The sequence below is a fragment of the Balaenoptera ricei genome, chromosome 9 (genome assembly GCF_028023285.1).
Source record: "Balaenoptera ricei isolate mBalRic1 chromosome 9, mBalRic1.hap2, whole genome shotgun sequence".
Lineage (NCBI taxonomy): Eukaryota > Metazoa > Chordata > Mammalia > Artiodactyla > Balaenopteridae > Balaenoptera > Balaenoptera ricei.
The window spans coordinates 41,702,369-41,719,090 of NC_082647.1; the positions used below are offsets into that span (position 1 = coordinate 41,702,369).

The 16,722-nt window shown below is 42.8% G+C and overlaps 1 protein-coding gene and 1 pseudogene across 13 annotated transcripts in view; both read left to right on the plus strand.

The window, feature by feature from the left end:
• Positions 1–16,722, plus strand: part of ELMO1 (engulfment and cell motility 1) — a 783,505-nt gene that overhangs the window by 741,963 nt on the left and 24,820 nt on the right. For all 13 annotated transcript variants that reach the window (XM_059933596.1, XM_059933593.1, XM_059933602.1 and 10 more), the window contains 2 exons: positions 6,082–6,194; positions 15,575–15,682. In XM_059933596.1, the coding sequence (XP_059789579.1) occupies positions 6,082–6,194; positions 15,575–15,682 (221 nt within the window). The remainder of the gene's footprint in view (positions 1–6,081; positions 6,195–15,574; positions 15,683–16,722) is intronic.
• Positions 2,012–2,107, plus strand: LOC132372312 (U6 spliceosomal RNA; annotated as a pseudogene).

Below are 16,722 nucleotides of genomic sequence, written 5' to 3' on the forward strand. Positions count from 1 at the left end.
GCCACTTAAGTTAAGGCCAAGTGACTCTAAATTAATGTTTGACCATGACTTTTTTCCAAGTAGGACTGTTAACTGCTTGTCAAGTATGAAAACTTTGCTCCTGCTTTGGCTTCATAACTTTACTTCCCAAGGCTCTGCCTGTGACTTTCTGAAGTCTCTTTTCCCTTTATTATAAGAAACTCTTACTTAACGCTTACTATTTAGAGAGAAGCAATGGAAATATTAAGGAAATCTCCTGTTATACGTAACTTTGGCATCATCACTCGGCCACGGGACTGAAAAGCACCACGGTCCACCGGAGCTCTGGGTATAGTTGCAGTAAAGTCATAAAGACTTGTCAGAGCTACAGCATTTCACGGGGGAGGCCATGAACCAGCCTGGTCATTATCCCAGAGCCCTTAAAACAGGCAGGAGGGTACCAGCCTCCAGCTTCTTCTCCAGCGATGCTCTGTCTGTTAGAATGATCTGCTAGACAGGAGCTCACTGTGGGGTTAAATGAAGTCCAAATGCTGTCACAGTGGCTTATAGGATAAGCCCAAGTCAAGGAAGAAAAGGCATAGACCATGTACGATTGTCTTCAGTCATTCATTTATTCATTCACTTAACAAATGTGTATTGAGTGACTCCTACCTGCCAGGCCCAGCCTGAGGTGCTGGGACAGGCGGAGAACCAGAGACACTTGGCTGTCCCTGTGCCAGACTTTAAAGCTGGGGTTTGGAGGGGTTATCAGGGACCGTGCTCAGTGCCAGGTGGGAGGAAGCACAGGCGGGTAGGTTGTCACTAGAGCACACAGGAAACGCATCTAACCCAAGCTTGGGGGTTAGGAAATTCAAATTTTAGAACTGAAAAGCATCTTTAAGGTCATCCAGTTCAAGCTTTTCATTTTGCAGACAAGGACAGTGGCTTGGCAGGGGCTTGACTGCTGGTGCAGAACCCTGCTGGCCGCCCTCTCCCCGTCACCTGGCTGCTGCACGCAGCACGGAGGCAAATCTCAGTGCCACGAAGATCCCTTGGGCATGTGTCTTGTTTTTATAAAATGTTTATATTTCCTGAGAAGGAAAATGCAAACTCCAAGTGACCAAATATTTTGGGAGACTGTGTATTCAGTGGGTTGAAGAAACTCTTATTTCTTATTAGCTCTTGACTAATTATTTCAGAAGGAGGTATTTATTATTTTCTACTTAGTGTGACTTTATGGGAAGGATAAGTCCATCCACAAAATTAATCCGAGTTAATGGATATAAAAAGTTTGAATAGTCCCAAAATAGGTCATTTGCCATGATGTTGGGGGAAGGGGAGCTGTAGGGATAAACACCAGGGAAGCAGAGAAGCAAAATGTGGAAAATCCAGACCCAGGAGCTAACAGACCTAGGACCAGATTCCAAGGCCATCATTTGCAAATGTGGCTCTTTAGTCAAGTTCTGTCACCTATTCTAAACCTGTTTTTCTTACGTCTAAAAGTGAAGATGATAAAAGTGTCCACATCGTTGGGTTGTTAGGAGGACTCAATGAAGTAGTGCATGAAAAGCCCTTAGCATATGCCCTGCACATAACATCCACTCAGAGAAATGATCACCCTTATTATGAGCTGATAACCAGAACTTAACAAGTGTCACCGTGTCAATATGTAAATGGTAAAACTGACACTGCGAATGTATTTGTTTATACCTCATCTTATCTCAGAATGTACAGTAAAAGTAGATGAGAAAGAAAAAGTAAAAGCAAATAGAGCCAGAAATAAGGCTAATGCCTATCCTGCAAACCTGCATCCTTGCTAAAGATTGGCCACAAGCTTTGCTCACGGCTCTCGTATCTGAAGCCAGTGTTCAGTGCACTTGACAAATACTTATCAAGTGCCTGCCACTTGCCAGGTACTGTTCTGTGTGTTGATAATTCAGCAGTGAAGAGAACAGATACAATTATCACCCTTGTAGTGATTATATTTAAATGGGGAGAAATAGATGATAAACATGGTAAATAAGATTGTAGCATGTTAAAAGAGGATACAGGAATGCTCACTTCAGCAGCACATATACTAAAACTGGAATAATACAGAGAAGATTGGAATGGCCCCTGTGCAAGGATGCGTGAAGTGTTCCATATTTTTAACAGATGCAAACTATGACGTATAGAATGGATAAACAACAAGGTCCTATTGTATAGCACAGGGAACTATATTCAATATCCCGTAATAAACCATAATGGAAAAGAATATGAAAAAGAATATATACAACGGAATCACTTTAATGTACAGCAGAAATTAGCACAACATTGTAAATCAACTGTACTTCAATAAAATAAAACCTTTTTCCAAAAGAGGATACAGGAAATAAAAAGCAGAATAAGGGAAATGGAGAGTTTGCGATTTTAAATAAAGTGGCAAGAGTAGATCTCTCTAGTTGGCATGGTGACATTTGAGTAAAGATGTGTAAAGGACTAAGGGAGCAGGCTATGTGTGTATGTGGGAGAAACGATTTCCAGCAGAGACGATCACCAGTGCAAAGGCCCTGAGGTCAGAGTAGGTCTGGGCACTCAATTAGTAACAAGGAGGCAAGTGTGGTTAGAGCAGCACAAGCAATAGGAGGCGAGGCCAGAAGGGTAGCCAGGAGCCTGAATTTGTGGGGCCTTGTTGGGGAACCATTGGCGCAGGGGGCTGGTGTGCTCTGACTTGGGTTTTTAATGATCTCTCTTGCTGTTGTCTGGGGAATAGACTCCATGGAGGCAAGTTTGGAAGCAGAGAGATCAGTGAGGAAGTTATTTCAATAATCCAAGCAAGAGGTGATGAGAAGTGATTAGAGTCTCTATCATAGATTATATAGATTTTGAAGATAAGAAGCAAAGGTATTTACTGATCAATTAGATGCAGGGTATAAGAGAAGGATGAACTCAGATTTTGGGCCTGAACAACTAAAGGACAGAGTGAGTGGAGCAGGCTTGGACAAGGGGATCAAGAGTTCAGTTTTGGACCTGTCAAGTTTGAGGCATCTGCGAGATATCCAAACAGACAGCTAGATTGATGAGTTTGGAGTTTGGCCAAGAGGTCTAGGTTAGAATTATAAATTTGGACGTAGTCAGCAGAAAGTTGGTGTTTAAAGTCATGAGTCTGAAATATAAAGACCAGAAGAGGTGCAAGGAATGACCTTGGGGACCCTGTAGTAAGACAGAAACAGATCAATTTCTATGAAATAGACACTGTTACTCAGCCCAAAGTCTCCCCAGAGCCCTTGTAGATCAGGGATTGGCAAACTATAGCTCTTAGGCCAAAACTGACCCACTATCCGTTTTCGTAAATAGAGTTTTATTGGAACACAGCCACGCTCCTTTGTTCACATGCTGTCAACTGCTTTCACTCTACCATGGCAGAGCTGAGTAGTTGCAACAGAGTGTATGACCCACAAAGTCTGGAACATTTACCATCTGGCCTTTTACAGAAAAAGTTTGCCAACCTCTGTTCTAGATGAACACCAGATGGCAGCTCAGCAGGGCAGACCCCAGGTCCAGGAAGAGTCTCACTAGTCTAGTGGCGCTGTCTGCCCTCTGCACATGGCACTGGCCTCATTGGGCCTGGACTTGGGATTCTCTTCCGGAAAAAGTGTTAGAATTTGAACTGCTCTTCACACACTCATTTATTCTCCCTCCTTTAATCTTCCTCCTTTTATTTATTTACAGGGCTTTTAGATAGAATTCGGGGAATATTTATCAAAGCAAAGCCAGTGAACCCATGACCTTGACCTCATGAGCCCCAAGCTGAGAATTTCAAAACCCAATTCCAGCCCATGGTTATTACCTGGATTACCCCACAGGTCATATCTCATTCACAGAGACACCATATAGGGATTACATATGTTTTCCTAATATGAGTGAGTTCGGTAACTACTGAGTCCATTTGCAGGGAAAGAAGAGGATATAACTTAGGGGGAAAAAAAAAATCTGTTCCATTTCCTGCATTGCCTAATCATGTTTTGGAGTCCTTTGGGGTTCATAGCAAGAAGAGGTAACTCTTGTAGCAGCAGATCCACTTATTCTGATAGTCTGTCTCCGAAGATGGTTCATAATGGAGTGTGTCATGATGAGCACATCTGGGTCTTACACTGAAAATCATGAATCATCAAGTTCTTTCAGTTATTTCCTCCTTTTGGTCCTTGTCTCTGCGTCTTCATCACCATTTTAATAACTAAACTCTAGCCTAGTAAAACTATTACTTAAAGATACATCTCTAACCTAAGACTTGATGAAATTCCCATGATTCTCTCTCCCATGATTTCCCTGTCGCCCCAACTCGGAAGCCAGGAGTGGTGATTTATTGTTGTGTGCAACTGCCCTGGCAATTCCCCACCTTCTCCATTCGGAGCAGGGTTCATCAAAGCTGCAATTTGCGAGTCCATTCTACAAAAGCTGAACGCTGATAATAGATAGTTTTAGTTATCTGAAAGCCTGAGATGAGACCCTGTGAGACCCACACTGGAAAAGCAAATGCAAGTAAAGCAAATGCACCAAGCTGTACCTCTGGGGCTGAATCTTCACATTAGGCTTTATAAATAGTCAGTTGGAACAGTATCAAATGACAGGGCATTTGAGGCCATTTAAGTCCAAAATATGTATTAACAGCTTTCTAGAATACCTTGTTAGATAGCCAGATCCTTTTATATCACTTTTTATTCTTTTCTTTTCTTTTTTTTTCTCATGGGTAAATAGACGCAGTTTGCACAAGAAACACTTGAGTTGGTACCCCTATTCAGGGCTTCACCTCTGTAAACTCTTTCCCATCTGTGAGATGGGAATGATGATATTAATACCTGTTCCCAAAAGTTGGCATTTTTTTCGTGGGGAGGAGGGAAGGGGTGTTAAATGAGCTAAAATTGCATAGTACACTACCTGGCTCATAGCACACACTTACCGAGTGTCTGTGCCTTCTGCACCCGGAAACAGAACACCATGTGAAGACAGATTGCCTGCAATCCAGAGCAAGCCCAGAGTTAAGGCTGAAGCTGACAAAAATGTGAGCCTTGACTGCAGTGTAATATGGACACAAGGAATGTTTGGCTTGAGGAAAGAAGAGAATATTACCAAAGAAAATTCAGTAACACCTTGCATTCCTGCCCAATGCTTACAGCTAACTTACACTCACACTGTCTCCTTTGGGACAGGAAAGATTCTTATTCCCATTTTACAGATGAGGAAACTGAGACTTACAGGAGCTACCTGAAATGCCAATCATGGGCAGAGCCTAGACTGAAGTCCTAGCCTTCTGAGTTTGGGTCAGTGCTTTCAACACTGCTCTGAGGGCTGGACTCTGGGTCTCTCTATACATCCTCAAGTAGAACAACTCTAGCTTTACCAGACTCAAATGCTAGGGCACTACATAAAATTTCACATGATAAAAAATCTCTGCTCTTGAAATAAAAGATTTAAAACCCATTGCACTCTATTATCATATCTTTACAGCATAGTACATCTAAACCTAAATTACATTGTATTAGCCTGAGACAAGATGCAAATAATCCTTAATTTCTCCTCTCATTATCCCAATCTCTGTGGGCTACAATCTGGGTCGATGTGTTGTTCCCAGTTGTAAGTGACAGAATCCAAAGCAAAATGTGGTCCTGTACTTTGCCCGATACTGTGTTTGCTGTGGAATAGTTATCGTGTGGTTGTCCAACATTCCTGTTTGGTCAGATCACAAATGCAGTCTAGGAGTTTATCTGCTGTAGAGGGGGAGAATATGACTAGAGATTCATTGTCTCAGCAGAGCTGAGTGAATTTTTACATAAATTTATATCTGTGGCTTTGTAAAACAAGAGAAGAAATTTCTCGGGAGACCTTGGTCTAGAAAAACGTCACTGAAGTGATTGGTGCTCTTGTGGGTATCTGTAAATGTCAGAGAACCTATAGTGTTATTAGAATAGGTAACCATTTCCACTGATGCTTAATAAATTATTCTCTAAAGCACCCACTCGAGAGTATCAGGTTGTTCATGAAAAGTTGCAGCTTGCACTCGCCTGCCCCATCTGCCCGTGGTGCCCTTTCAGCCAAGTGCTGTTCTCAAGGCGCGCTGTGGAATATGTGTTTATCCTTTCACAGGGAACTAAAGGAGAAGATTCAGCCAGAAATCTTGGAGTTGATCAAACAACAACGCCTGAACCGCCTCGTGGAAGGGACCTGCTTTAGGAAACTCAACTGCCGGCGGAGGCAAGGTATTGTTTGGGACCGCTCCAGACCCAGCAAGGAAGAACAGTGGCCTGCCCCCTGGGGAATCGCATGGGCATGGGTGTTGGTTTAAGGGTAGGCTATGCGGCGTTGTACTCAGGACAGGACTAGCAGTCCAAGTAAGTTCTGATTTCCCATGAATACCCAGGGAGCATCAAAATCTAGAATCACCAGGAGACCCGTGGAACTGAAGAGCCATCTGGGCCATTTCGTGCCTCAAGTCGGCCAGTAGTGGTTCAACAACAGCTAACGTTATTGAGAGCTTACCATGTGCTAGGCTCTCACTTTACCTGTGTTAATGAATTTCATCTTCCCAGTAACCCTATGAAGTAGCTACTGTGATTACGCCCAGTTTACAGATGGGGAAACTAAGGCAGTGAGGTGCGAAGTAACTTGCTCAGAGTCACAGAAGAGCAGGGATTTATACTCCAGCAGCTCTATGGCTCTAACTTCTAATGATTCACTATGCTATCAGGAGAGCTGGCACCCACTGTTGGATTTGACCTTGAGATTTTCAGCATGGATGGCCCTTATTTTCAAATCCCCACACTGATTCTCTTCCAAGTCAGAATTATTTTATTTGTAGATATAAGTAACAGTGAACCAAGGTGGGATAGAATCAATTTACATAATCTTGTAAGACAAATTTCTGAATTGTCTCTATAAATTTTAATCCCAAAATATCAAGTGAAAATGGATGCCATTAGACTGGTTCCAATAGGTGGGAAGAATTTCCAGCTGTTTCTTAGCCAGGGAAGTAAAGTCCCTTGATTGCTTTCTTGACACACTGCTCATTGCAAAGTACTCATATCATACTGTCCTGGAAACAAATAGTCAGAAAATAAAATTGAAAGATAAGATTTGGGGAGAGGTGAAGAGATTGGGGAACAGTCAGGAGCAAGCATAAACATTAGCAACTGTACCAAGAACAAACATCAGTTATGGCCCCAGAGAAACCCTGGCAGATATTTTTGAAACCCGATGGATGCCCTGTTCCGACACAGACCTCGCCTGCTAATGACAAACATCACTTCATGTTTATGCTGAGCCCATCCTCCCGGCCATTTACTTTTTTTTTTTTTTTTAATTATTTAATTATTTAATTATTTATTTATTTATGGCTGTGTCGGGTCTTCGTTTCTGCGCGAGGGCTTTCTCTAGTTGTGGCAAGTGGGGGCCACTCTTCATCGCAGTGCGCGGGCCTCTCACTATCGCGGCCTCTCTTGTTGCGGAGCACAGGCTCCAGACGCGCAGGCTCAGTAGTTGTGGCTCACGGGCCTAGTTGCTCCGCGGTATGTGGGATCTTCCCAGACCAGGGCTCGGACCCGTGTCCCCTGCATTGGCAGGCAGACTCTCAACCACTGCGCCACCAGGGAAGCCCCGGCCATTTACTTTTAATGGCTTTGTGCTGAATATTGAGTAAATTCAACGTATTTCGAATGTAAGCATTAAAAATCATATTAAGGAATGTCCAAAGGCAGAACTTCCTTGACGAATGAAAATGCAGGTTATTCCCAGAGGATAAGAAACCATGACCATGAGCTTCAGGCTGGGCCTCAGGGGAGGACAATGGGCAGAGTAAGAAAGGGCCGAGTTACAGCTGGGACTGACAAAGGCTCACGTTAGGAAGAAGGAACTCATCTCTCCCATTCAGCCGTTGGAGGACTGGTTCACCCCCTCCTTCCCCACTGCATTCCTTGCATTTGGGCACCTTCATCAGAGTGAATGCCGTTCTAAGAAGATAGTGTGGCACAGTGAGGAAGACAAGAGCCCTGGAGCCAGATGAAGTGGGTACCTTCCTACCTCTGTCCCTGTGCAGCTCTGTGACCTTGAGCAGTTTCCCCATCTGAAATGGGGTTAACAATGCCTGCCTCCTAAAGTTATTGTGAGGAAGAAAAGTGGTCATGAATGCAGCTCTTAGAAAGCAGCTTTAAAAAAGGGGGGTGGTAGCTACTGTTTTATTCTGGATGATCCTGTAGAAAAGAACAGTGAGCTGTGGGTGAGTAGACTTGGTTCTAAGCTTCTCAACTCTGTACTTACAGAGTTAACCACCTGGGTGTTTTTATGCAGAACACGTGACCCCTCAGGGCCACAATTTCTCATCTGTTAAGTGGGAGAATAGGACTACATGATCTATTAGTTCAGTTAGCCAGATTGCCTACTATATGCTCTGATCTCCTCATTGCCTTTGGCAAAATCAATATTCAGGATATATTGCCCACGTAAGGTGATTTATAAAGTTTTTATTTACCTGACATTGGGCAAAAGGCACAGAAGTGGGGGGAGGAGAGAGGTGGCAAATAGACACATGCCACCAAATGTCTCCGCTCATACCTAGCTAGAATCCTTCGGAACCTAATTCAGAGAACCCAATTTGACCTTCCAGTCTACTCCACCACGAGACTTCCCTTTCTAGGCTGAAATGGGTAGATTCTACTTGAATAATCCTGTTTCTAGATGTCATAATTCCAGTTTTTTGGCTAAAGAAGTGTTAGTCCCAAATATGCCACTTTTTCCGGTTTTCTAAAAATGAATTACCTACTGAACAAAAAAATATTAGCATCTAGATTATAAATTTATTAGTTAAACTCCCTAGGGAGCACGACCATCTGTGTTTAGTATAAAATCATCCTTCCAAGTGAAGGAAGGCTTTTTGGTATTTGGTAAATTGATCTAAAATCTGGTGACTTGCTCTGTGTGCTTAAAAATAGGGATTCAAAGCAGACTGTGCTGAAATTGGTTTTCTATCACCCCATCAAAACATTCCAATTAGATTTACCCACATTAATGAGGACATGGTGTAAAATCATTTTAATCCCTTCAAGAAAGGTGAGATCTCAGACAGGAGTAGCCACTAGCCATCCCAGGTTAAAGAACAAGCACATGCGCAAAGGGCCCCTGCGTGACCGCACTCCCTCTAAACTTGTCCAACAGTGAGTCAAACACAGATGAGTGGATTTAAGTATTAACTTTACAGGGGAAAATAGGAAAGAGCTTCCTGTCTCACAGAACTGGAAAGGAGAGGAGCAGATGTAGAGCCCTTTAGTGTGCCATGTTTGGCTAGACGGCCCCTGAGTTGCTACCTGCCCATCATTCTACCTGCCTCATTTGCAACTCTACTACTTGGTTAGTCCAATATAGATATATACAAATCTGGATTTCTGGGAATTCTGACCACAGTAGAACTGAGAGGCAGTAAATCATGGGAGACACACCAAGCTGCATTCAAGTCCCTGCCTCCCCACCCCCTAGCTGGGTAGCCTTGGACAACCTAATAAATCTCTCTGTGCTTCTGTTTCCTGATCTGTCAAGTGGGGATGATGTCAGTTCCTACATCAAATCATTGCAAGGGTTAAATAAAATCATGCATCTATAGCACTTGGTGCTCAGCACATGGTCAAACATTCATTAATGGTATTTAGTATTCATTTTAGCTTACAGTTACTCAGAATATAGGTTTTTAAACACAGGCCATAGAGTGGCAATGGCTGTCACATACTTGCTTCACTCTGTCCCGCATTCTCTATGGAATGTGAAAGGCTCTTGTTCACAATCCTTCATAATGAGATTGCCTTGCTTCCGTGTTTCCTGAACTTCTCAAGAGAGTTAAGATGAAATCCCAGAAGTTGTCTATGTTCGAGCCGTTATATGCTTCATGAGAATCTACAGGTTCAGGAACTGCCTCCTATTTTCCTTTCTTTTCAGAGATTAGGGTCTTTCAGAATCACTTGCATTGAATAGTCTTGATAAGAACCCAGGGCTACACATTGGAGTATCATTTTCAGGAAATGAAACTTCTGCTTCTCGTTGAAGACAGTGTCCATTTTGTTGACCAGTATCCCTTCTCTAAGCATTAACACAACCAACTTAATCTGAAACCCACTGGTGAGTGAAACGTGTACCCAGAGGAGTTGGCATGTTCCTGTGCTGAGGCCAAGGGCGGTGTACCTGCCTTGTTCTTTCAGCTCGCTCGGAAGACCTAGAGCCGAATGGTACATTCAGGCCATTTCAGTAACCATAGGAACCCTTTTGGGGAGCAGGTTGTTTCTTCCTCTTTGACTGAAATTTTCTTTTAATATTTAATTAAACCTTATCATAACTCATTTTTACAAAAAGGCAAGTATAAATAAATGCATTTTTTCAAAAGAAGAAAAGCCAGATTATTTTCAGAAAAAAATCACTTTGCAATAGATCAAAATAACAGATAATCATTGCTCTCAAAAGGTGGAGGGACCAGTAATGTGAATGAGAGGGGTTACCATTGACTAGAAGATTAGGAAGGCACTAATATTTGAGAGCCAGCTCTGTGGAAGGTGCATGATGGATACTCTATATATGTTTTACTCATATAATTATTAGTGTTACTTAACAAAGGAACCATAGGGGTCCCTAAGGTTTTTATAATTTGGCCAAGACTCCATAGCTGATGTGTCAAGACCAGGTGTGTAACTCAGGTCTATGTGACTCCAAAGCATCAGTTAGGCCAAACCATCTTTAAAATGACGTGGGGGCTCTGGAGTTATCTTTTGCTGTGAAAGGAGAGTCTCCAGGGAGACAGAATTCTGAATCAAAACAAGAGCATCTCATTCTGAAGAATGTTCAGTGAAGTGAGGAAGATTTGAAAGGCGGAATGACCTTCATTCTGTATCCCTAGTTGTTGTCTTCCTTTACTGGACCAACAGAGAGATCTTATATCTCATCACCTGGAAGATGACATTTCCCTTTAAAAGCATTGCTGGGGTCCCTCATGTTTTGTGACTTGGAAACCTTTGACCCTAGGCAGGAAGCAGACCTTCCCCTGAGCACACTGAAGATTTTGCACATTTTAGGTTAACCTAAGAAAGACCCAAAGTCCTAGTGGAAGTGCCATAAGACTTCACTTTAGTAAAGGCCACCTGTCTCCCAAACACAGGCCTTTCAGGGCCCCCTGGGCCAGCAGCCAGCTGCCAACTGTGGGCTTTGCGCACAAGACAAAGATGTCCCCCCGAGTCCGTGGCAGAGTCGATCAGGACTCGGTTCTTGCTGTGCCCTGTGCCTCACTTGACAGTCCGCATTTCACACTCAACAATGGTAGCTATTATTCAGCTTGCCCATCTCCCATAAACACCTGCTGGCCGACCCAACACTTGTCTCCAGCCTGGGTATGAAGAGAGACAATGGGCTGCACTGTTCCATATAGCTACCTATGGCTATTTAAGTTAATTAAAATTAAATAAAATTCAAAATTTCTTCTATTACTATTGAATAAGCAGGTGCAGAGTATTTGCATCATTGCAGAAAGTTCTATCGCACATTGCTGCAAGAATTACAGTTGTCAAGGGTGATTAGCTCCATAATGATCTATGTGACATTGGGAATAACTTTAATCAGCCCTGGAGACCTTCTTACCAGGCTGTGAGCTTTGAAACCAGCTTTTCCCTCTGAACCTTCACACACACACACACACACACACACACACACACACACACACACACAGAAAAAAGAGTGAAGCACAAAATTATCTCCATATTTTCAGTTTTTGAGTTGGGGGAATGAAAAGATGGCTATTAACGTACTAACATTTCTAATTGACTGAAAGACCTCTATACTAACTCCTGTTTTCTCTTTAAATGCTACTAAACAATCTTTGCTAATGTTCTCACTGCTTCCTGCTAATTGCTTTTAGTGACACAATCCACTTATTCATTGCCCAGAGGGATTGGGGAACTAGTAACATCGTGCTGGGTTTTGAATAGAAAATACACATTTTTCTCACCATAAAAGAAACTGCAAATCAAGCTGCCACTGATGGCTGACACTGAAACTGCCTCACCCGACAAGTCGGTGCGCTCTGCTGGTCGGAGGTGGCATCTCTGCTTTCCTTTATAGCGGCTCTGCCTTCCAGACGGCCACACACAAGTTACGATGCCTCTAAACCTTCCCAGAGCTAACGACTCCAGCCTTTACCCTGAGAGAGATACTGGCTGAGTATCCACCCATTTGTTTATGAGTCAAAACAACCTTCCCAAGCCGTTCAGCCCCTTTTCCAATATTTTGTCATCCGTCCAAGGCTTCCTATTTGATGGGAGGAGCAGAACACATCACTCACATCAGTGATGCACGGATCTTTTGCTCTCCACCATTTTAGTAGTAGACAGAGAAAGAGGAACTTCTATAGGATAAGAGAAGAGGTAGCCAGAGGTAGGAGGAAAACCAGAAGCTGGTGATGTCATAAAAGTCAAGAGAATTTAAGCCTCTGGAGAGAGGAAAATCTGTCAGCTGTACCCTGTATTGTTATGGCAAGGTTCCAAGTAGCCTTTTGTGTTTCTTTAAACGAACAGTGACTACAGCTTTTCAAGGAAGACGGTTGTTTTACCTCCCGGAACCCTGATAAATAGCCACTGTTTTCAATAGTTTCTGAATGTAGGAGTGTGTGGCACAAGAGATCTTCCCTATTCCTGTTTTTCCCTGTAGTACAGGCAGAGTTGTTGGGTCACGGACCCTACTTCCCAGACCTGGGAAACAAGTGTTTCCACCATATTTCTTTAAGGTGCCACTAAGAGCTAGGGAGCTCCTTCTCCTTGAGCTTCTTGGCTTTGTCCCTCATGTCTGCCTTTCATCCTAATAATTTTTGCTACACCCAGTAGAGTACTGTAGGCACTCTGCATATATTCACTGGAGAAACAGACATAACGTATTAAATAGACAACTTACGAAAAGTATGTGCAGCAAATTTTTGAAGTGTTGCAAGTGAATGTAAGTTGTGCATTTTACTCCACAGTGTATGTTTGTACCACTTAAATTTCTCAGTGCTCCCCCAGTTATATTGAGGATGATTGATCCATTTGTGCCATATTGACCCTTGGGCTTCAGGTTACCACTGCCAATCCCTAGAGTTTACCCCGGTTTGAAAAGTGAGGGATTTCTAGGAAGAACAGGCTAAGACCTCACTCAAAATAAGACCAGCGTGTCCAAGCACTACAGCTCACCAACTTCCTTCCCAGCTTTCTGTCACCCTTTTTCAGTTGCTCACTTAGCCAAAGTCCCATCTCAGAGGTAGCAGGGGAAGGAGAGCTCTCTAGGAAATTTTTCCAGCTGGCTTTGTGGCCATCACAGTTCATTTAGACAAGGTGAAAGGTCCTTTAGGGGGAAGAAATCTCTACAGTTTCTCATGCCAGGTTCCCAAGAGCACTGTTGGTGCTCGTGGCCAAAACGTGTCCCTCTCCTTTGGAATTGCAATTCCTATTGTGAATTACAAGTCAAATTCCCAAATGTGTTCTCCTCGTGGGAAACCACCTAATTGAAATGGTTATGGATTATTCAGGGAATAACTTTATTTTCTCCCTTTGAAATGCTCTCCCAGAAGAATGACCTGTGCTGTTGAGTGTGTGTGTGTGTGTGTATATGTATATATATATAAAACAGAATTTTGAAAATTTAACAATTCCAGATGTTTTCCTAGTGCTCAAATCACTGTTTCTTTCCTCTCAAATTTTCCCACCAGCATTTAGATTTTGTAAAACATATGGATTGCCATATTCTGGCTACATTCAGGAATTCTCAAACCCTGTTTATAGATGAGAAAGGAATCACAGAGGCATTTTGCTTTTGTGGATCCAGTTTGGGTGTTTTCTTTGCTTTTACTTCCAGTTTTAAAACTTTCTTTTCTACAAAAAGAATTGTAGTTAAAATGTGGTTTTGCAGTGAAAGCAATTTTAGGTAGAAGAACATTTTTCTTAAACATTATAGAGACCTTTTTGGTCAGAGTGTCTTCAAAATAATTTGTGTTTGTAGACACAGTAATGGGGTGACTTGACCAAGGCCACTGTGCTTGCCAATTGCATAATGTCACAAAGGGGTTTACAGGTCATGGATGCTCTGTGCCTGAAGCATCTTGACCAGGTCCCCTTGGGTCTTCATTTATCAATTTAGCCAACAGCAACTGTGTAACTTCCACGTGCCAGGCACTGTGCCAAGGGATCAGTGCAGTGCAATTGTGAAGACAGTGGTTGTCATCAGAGTGCCCTGGCTTCTCCACACTGTCAGGGCTGATGTGTGTCCTGGAGTCCTCTTCTGTCAGTAACCTTTCACACTGCACCCACTGGGGCAAGTTGCTTACCTAGGGTCTATGGCAGATAATGGGGAATACTAAGGGGCTTAACATGGGAGCACCAAGGATCCAAGGAGATGCTGGAGCAGCTAAGAGGATCTGGAGGGTCCCTTTGGCTGCAGTAATCAGAGAGGGCTTCCTGGAGGAGGCAGCATCTAGCACAGCCCTGAGAGCTGCACAAAGATTGCTGTCACAATCTAAGTTTCTTATCTAGAAAAAGCACTCTCTGCCTCCTTCTTGCTGCCTCACCAGCTTATTCAAAAATTTTTATTACATTTGGGGAATTCAACTTAAAGGAGTTATTTATAAGAATGATCCTAAGGTACTGGTCACACTTATTTAAGAGAACTAAACTCTAGGAATGAGAGAGGAGATGATTGCAATATCCTCATTCTTGGATAAATTTCAGAATTATTAGTGTATTTCCTCATGAATTCCATCCCTTGTGTGTATCACTAGCTTCCTAACAATTTATTCATTGATTAGTTTGTGTGCATAGGCCTCAGGGGTGAGGGGTTTGATATGCCAACTGAGATATGGCACAGCCATCTCATCAGCCTTAAAATCTCACAGAGGAAAATGGAAGCAGAAAAATTCTGAGAAAGCTGTTTTTTCTTCATCTCCCTCCCCACTTTTGTCAGGCCTAACTGAATAAGGAATAATCCCCTAGTCATTATAGATACTGATGAAATAACCCTCTGGAAGCCACCACCTCAGAAACCCTGTTGCCATTGTCCTCAAAGGATTTGATAACTTTCCCAGTGGTACCAAATGTCTACCAAGAAGGACAGGAGCTAACTAAATATCAAAATCGAGAAGGGACTAACTGCCAGGGCTCTAGAAGTCATTCCTTTTTTTTTTTTTTTTTTTAATTTTTATTTATTTATTTATTTATTTATGGCTGTGTTGGGTCTTCGTTTCTGTGCGAGGGCTTTCTCTACTTGTGGCAAGCGGGGGCCACTCTTCATTGTGGTGCGCGGGCTTCTCACTATCGCAGCCTCTATTGTTGTGGAGCACAGGCTCAGTAATTGTGGCTCACGGGCCTAGCTGCTCCGTGGCATGTGGGATCTTCCCAGACCAGGACTCGAACCTGTGTCCCCTGCATTAGCAGGCAGATTCTCAACCACTGCGCCACCAGGGAAGCCCCATTCCTTCTTCAAGACTTAAAATGGAAGGAACTGCATGTTCTCCCAGGCAAGACTATGATGAAATAAGGATGTCAGTATTTTTTGGAAACCAGAATCGCTTACCTGGTAAATTTGTGTTTTTTTCCCCCAGACAAGTTTTGGTATTGTCGGCTTTCACCAAACCACAAGGTCCTGCATTATGGAGACTTGGAAGAAAGTCCTCAGGGAGAAGTGCCCCACGATTCCTTGCAGGACAAACGTAAGTGCCTCTCCTGTATTGGAGGCCTGAGTTTTGGTTGCTTGTTCGTTTCCTGGTCACAGAATATCATGCAGAAAGACTATCAACATAAGTAAACCCATTAGGCATGTCTCATCTAGCTGTGGGTCCTGGCCTGAGCCGTCTCATCAAGCATAAGACCTTGATGGATTTGTGGTTTGGGACTGAAGAGGGGAGGGTGTAAAAGGAATGCTCACCTCTCTTTCCTGAAAGATGTAAACCTGGGGTTCAAACACCCACTTTTACGTTACTTGTCCAGCTGTTATTCTAAGGAGCAAAACCGATATAAACCTGATTGTCAGTTGTCTTCTTCTGATGACCCAAAATAATTTCACATGAATCATGTGCTTGATCCCACCACGTTTATGCATTATAGTTTAGTGTATCCCACACTTATAATGCAGAGCTAATGGCAGATCCAAATATGGCTAGTTTACTTCAAAGAAGTAACTCAGACACTCAATAACATTCTATTGTTTCCTAAATATTCCCGAAAATACATATTATTTATACTGATTTGCTATTTCTGTACCATGTCTTTTAAAGAGCCAGTCATATGCTAGATTATTTTAGCCCAACACCAAAGCAGGTTCCAGGTTTTTTTAGACAGCATTAAGTGTACAAATTAAACAAAGTATTATAGAAATATTAAAATACACAAAGGTAATGGATTAATTTAGAAGAGAAATGAGATAAAGTTAGACATAGCCTCAGAGGATATCTCAGGTAGAGAAATTAAAGAGTGAGAAAAAAGTAAAGACACTTTAAAATAACTTTTAAAAGTCACCTTGACCCTGCCATGAGTCATACAAACAAGTCACAAACAGAATCCTTACCTCCAGGTCCTAGCACCTTCCCCCTTGTCACCCCAGGGCCCATGGAAGTCAAATCTATACTGTCTTCCTTGCAGCTCATGGCCATCACAGGGGAAAATAAACCACAAGTGGCAAATTCCTGCCACACTCAGACTCTGGGCTGACATATCAGACAGACAGCCTGGAACATTCTCTCTTCCTCCAGCT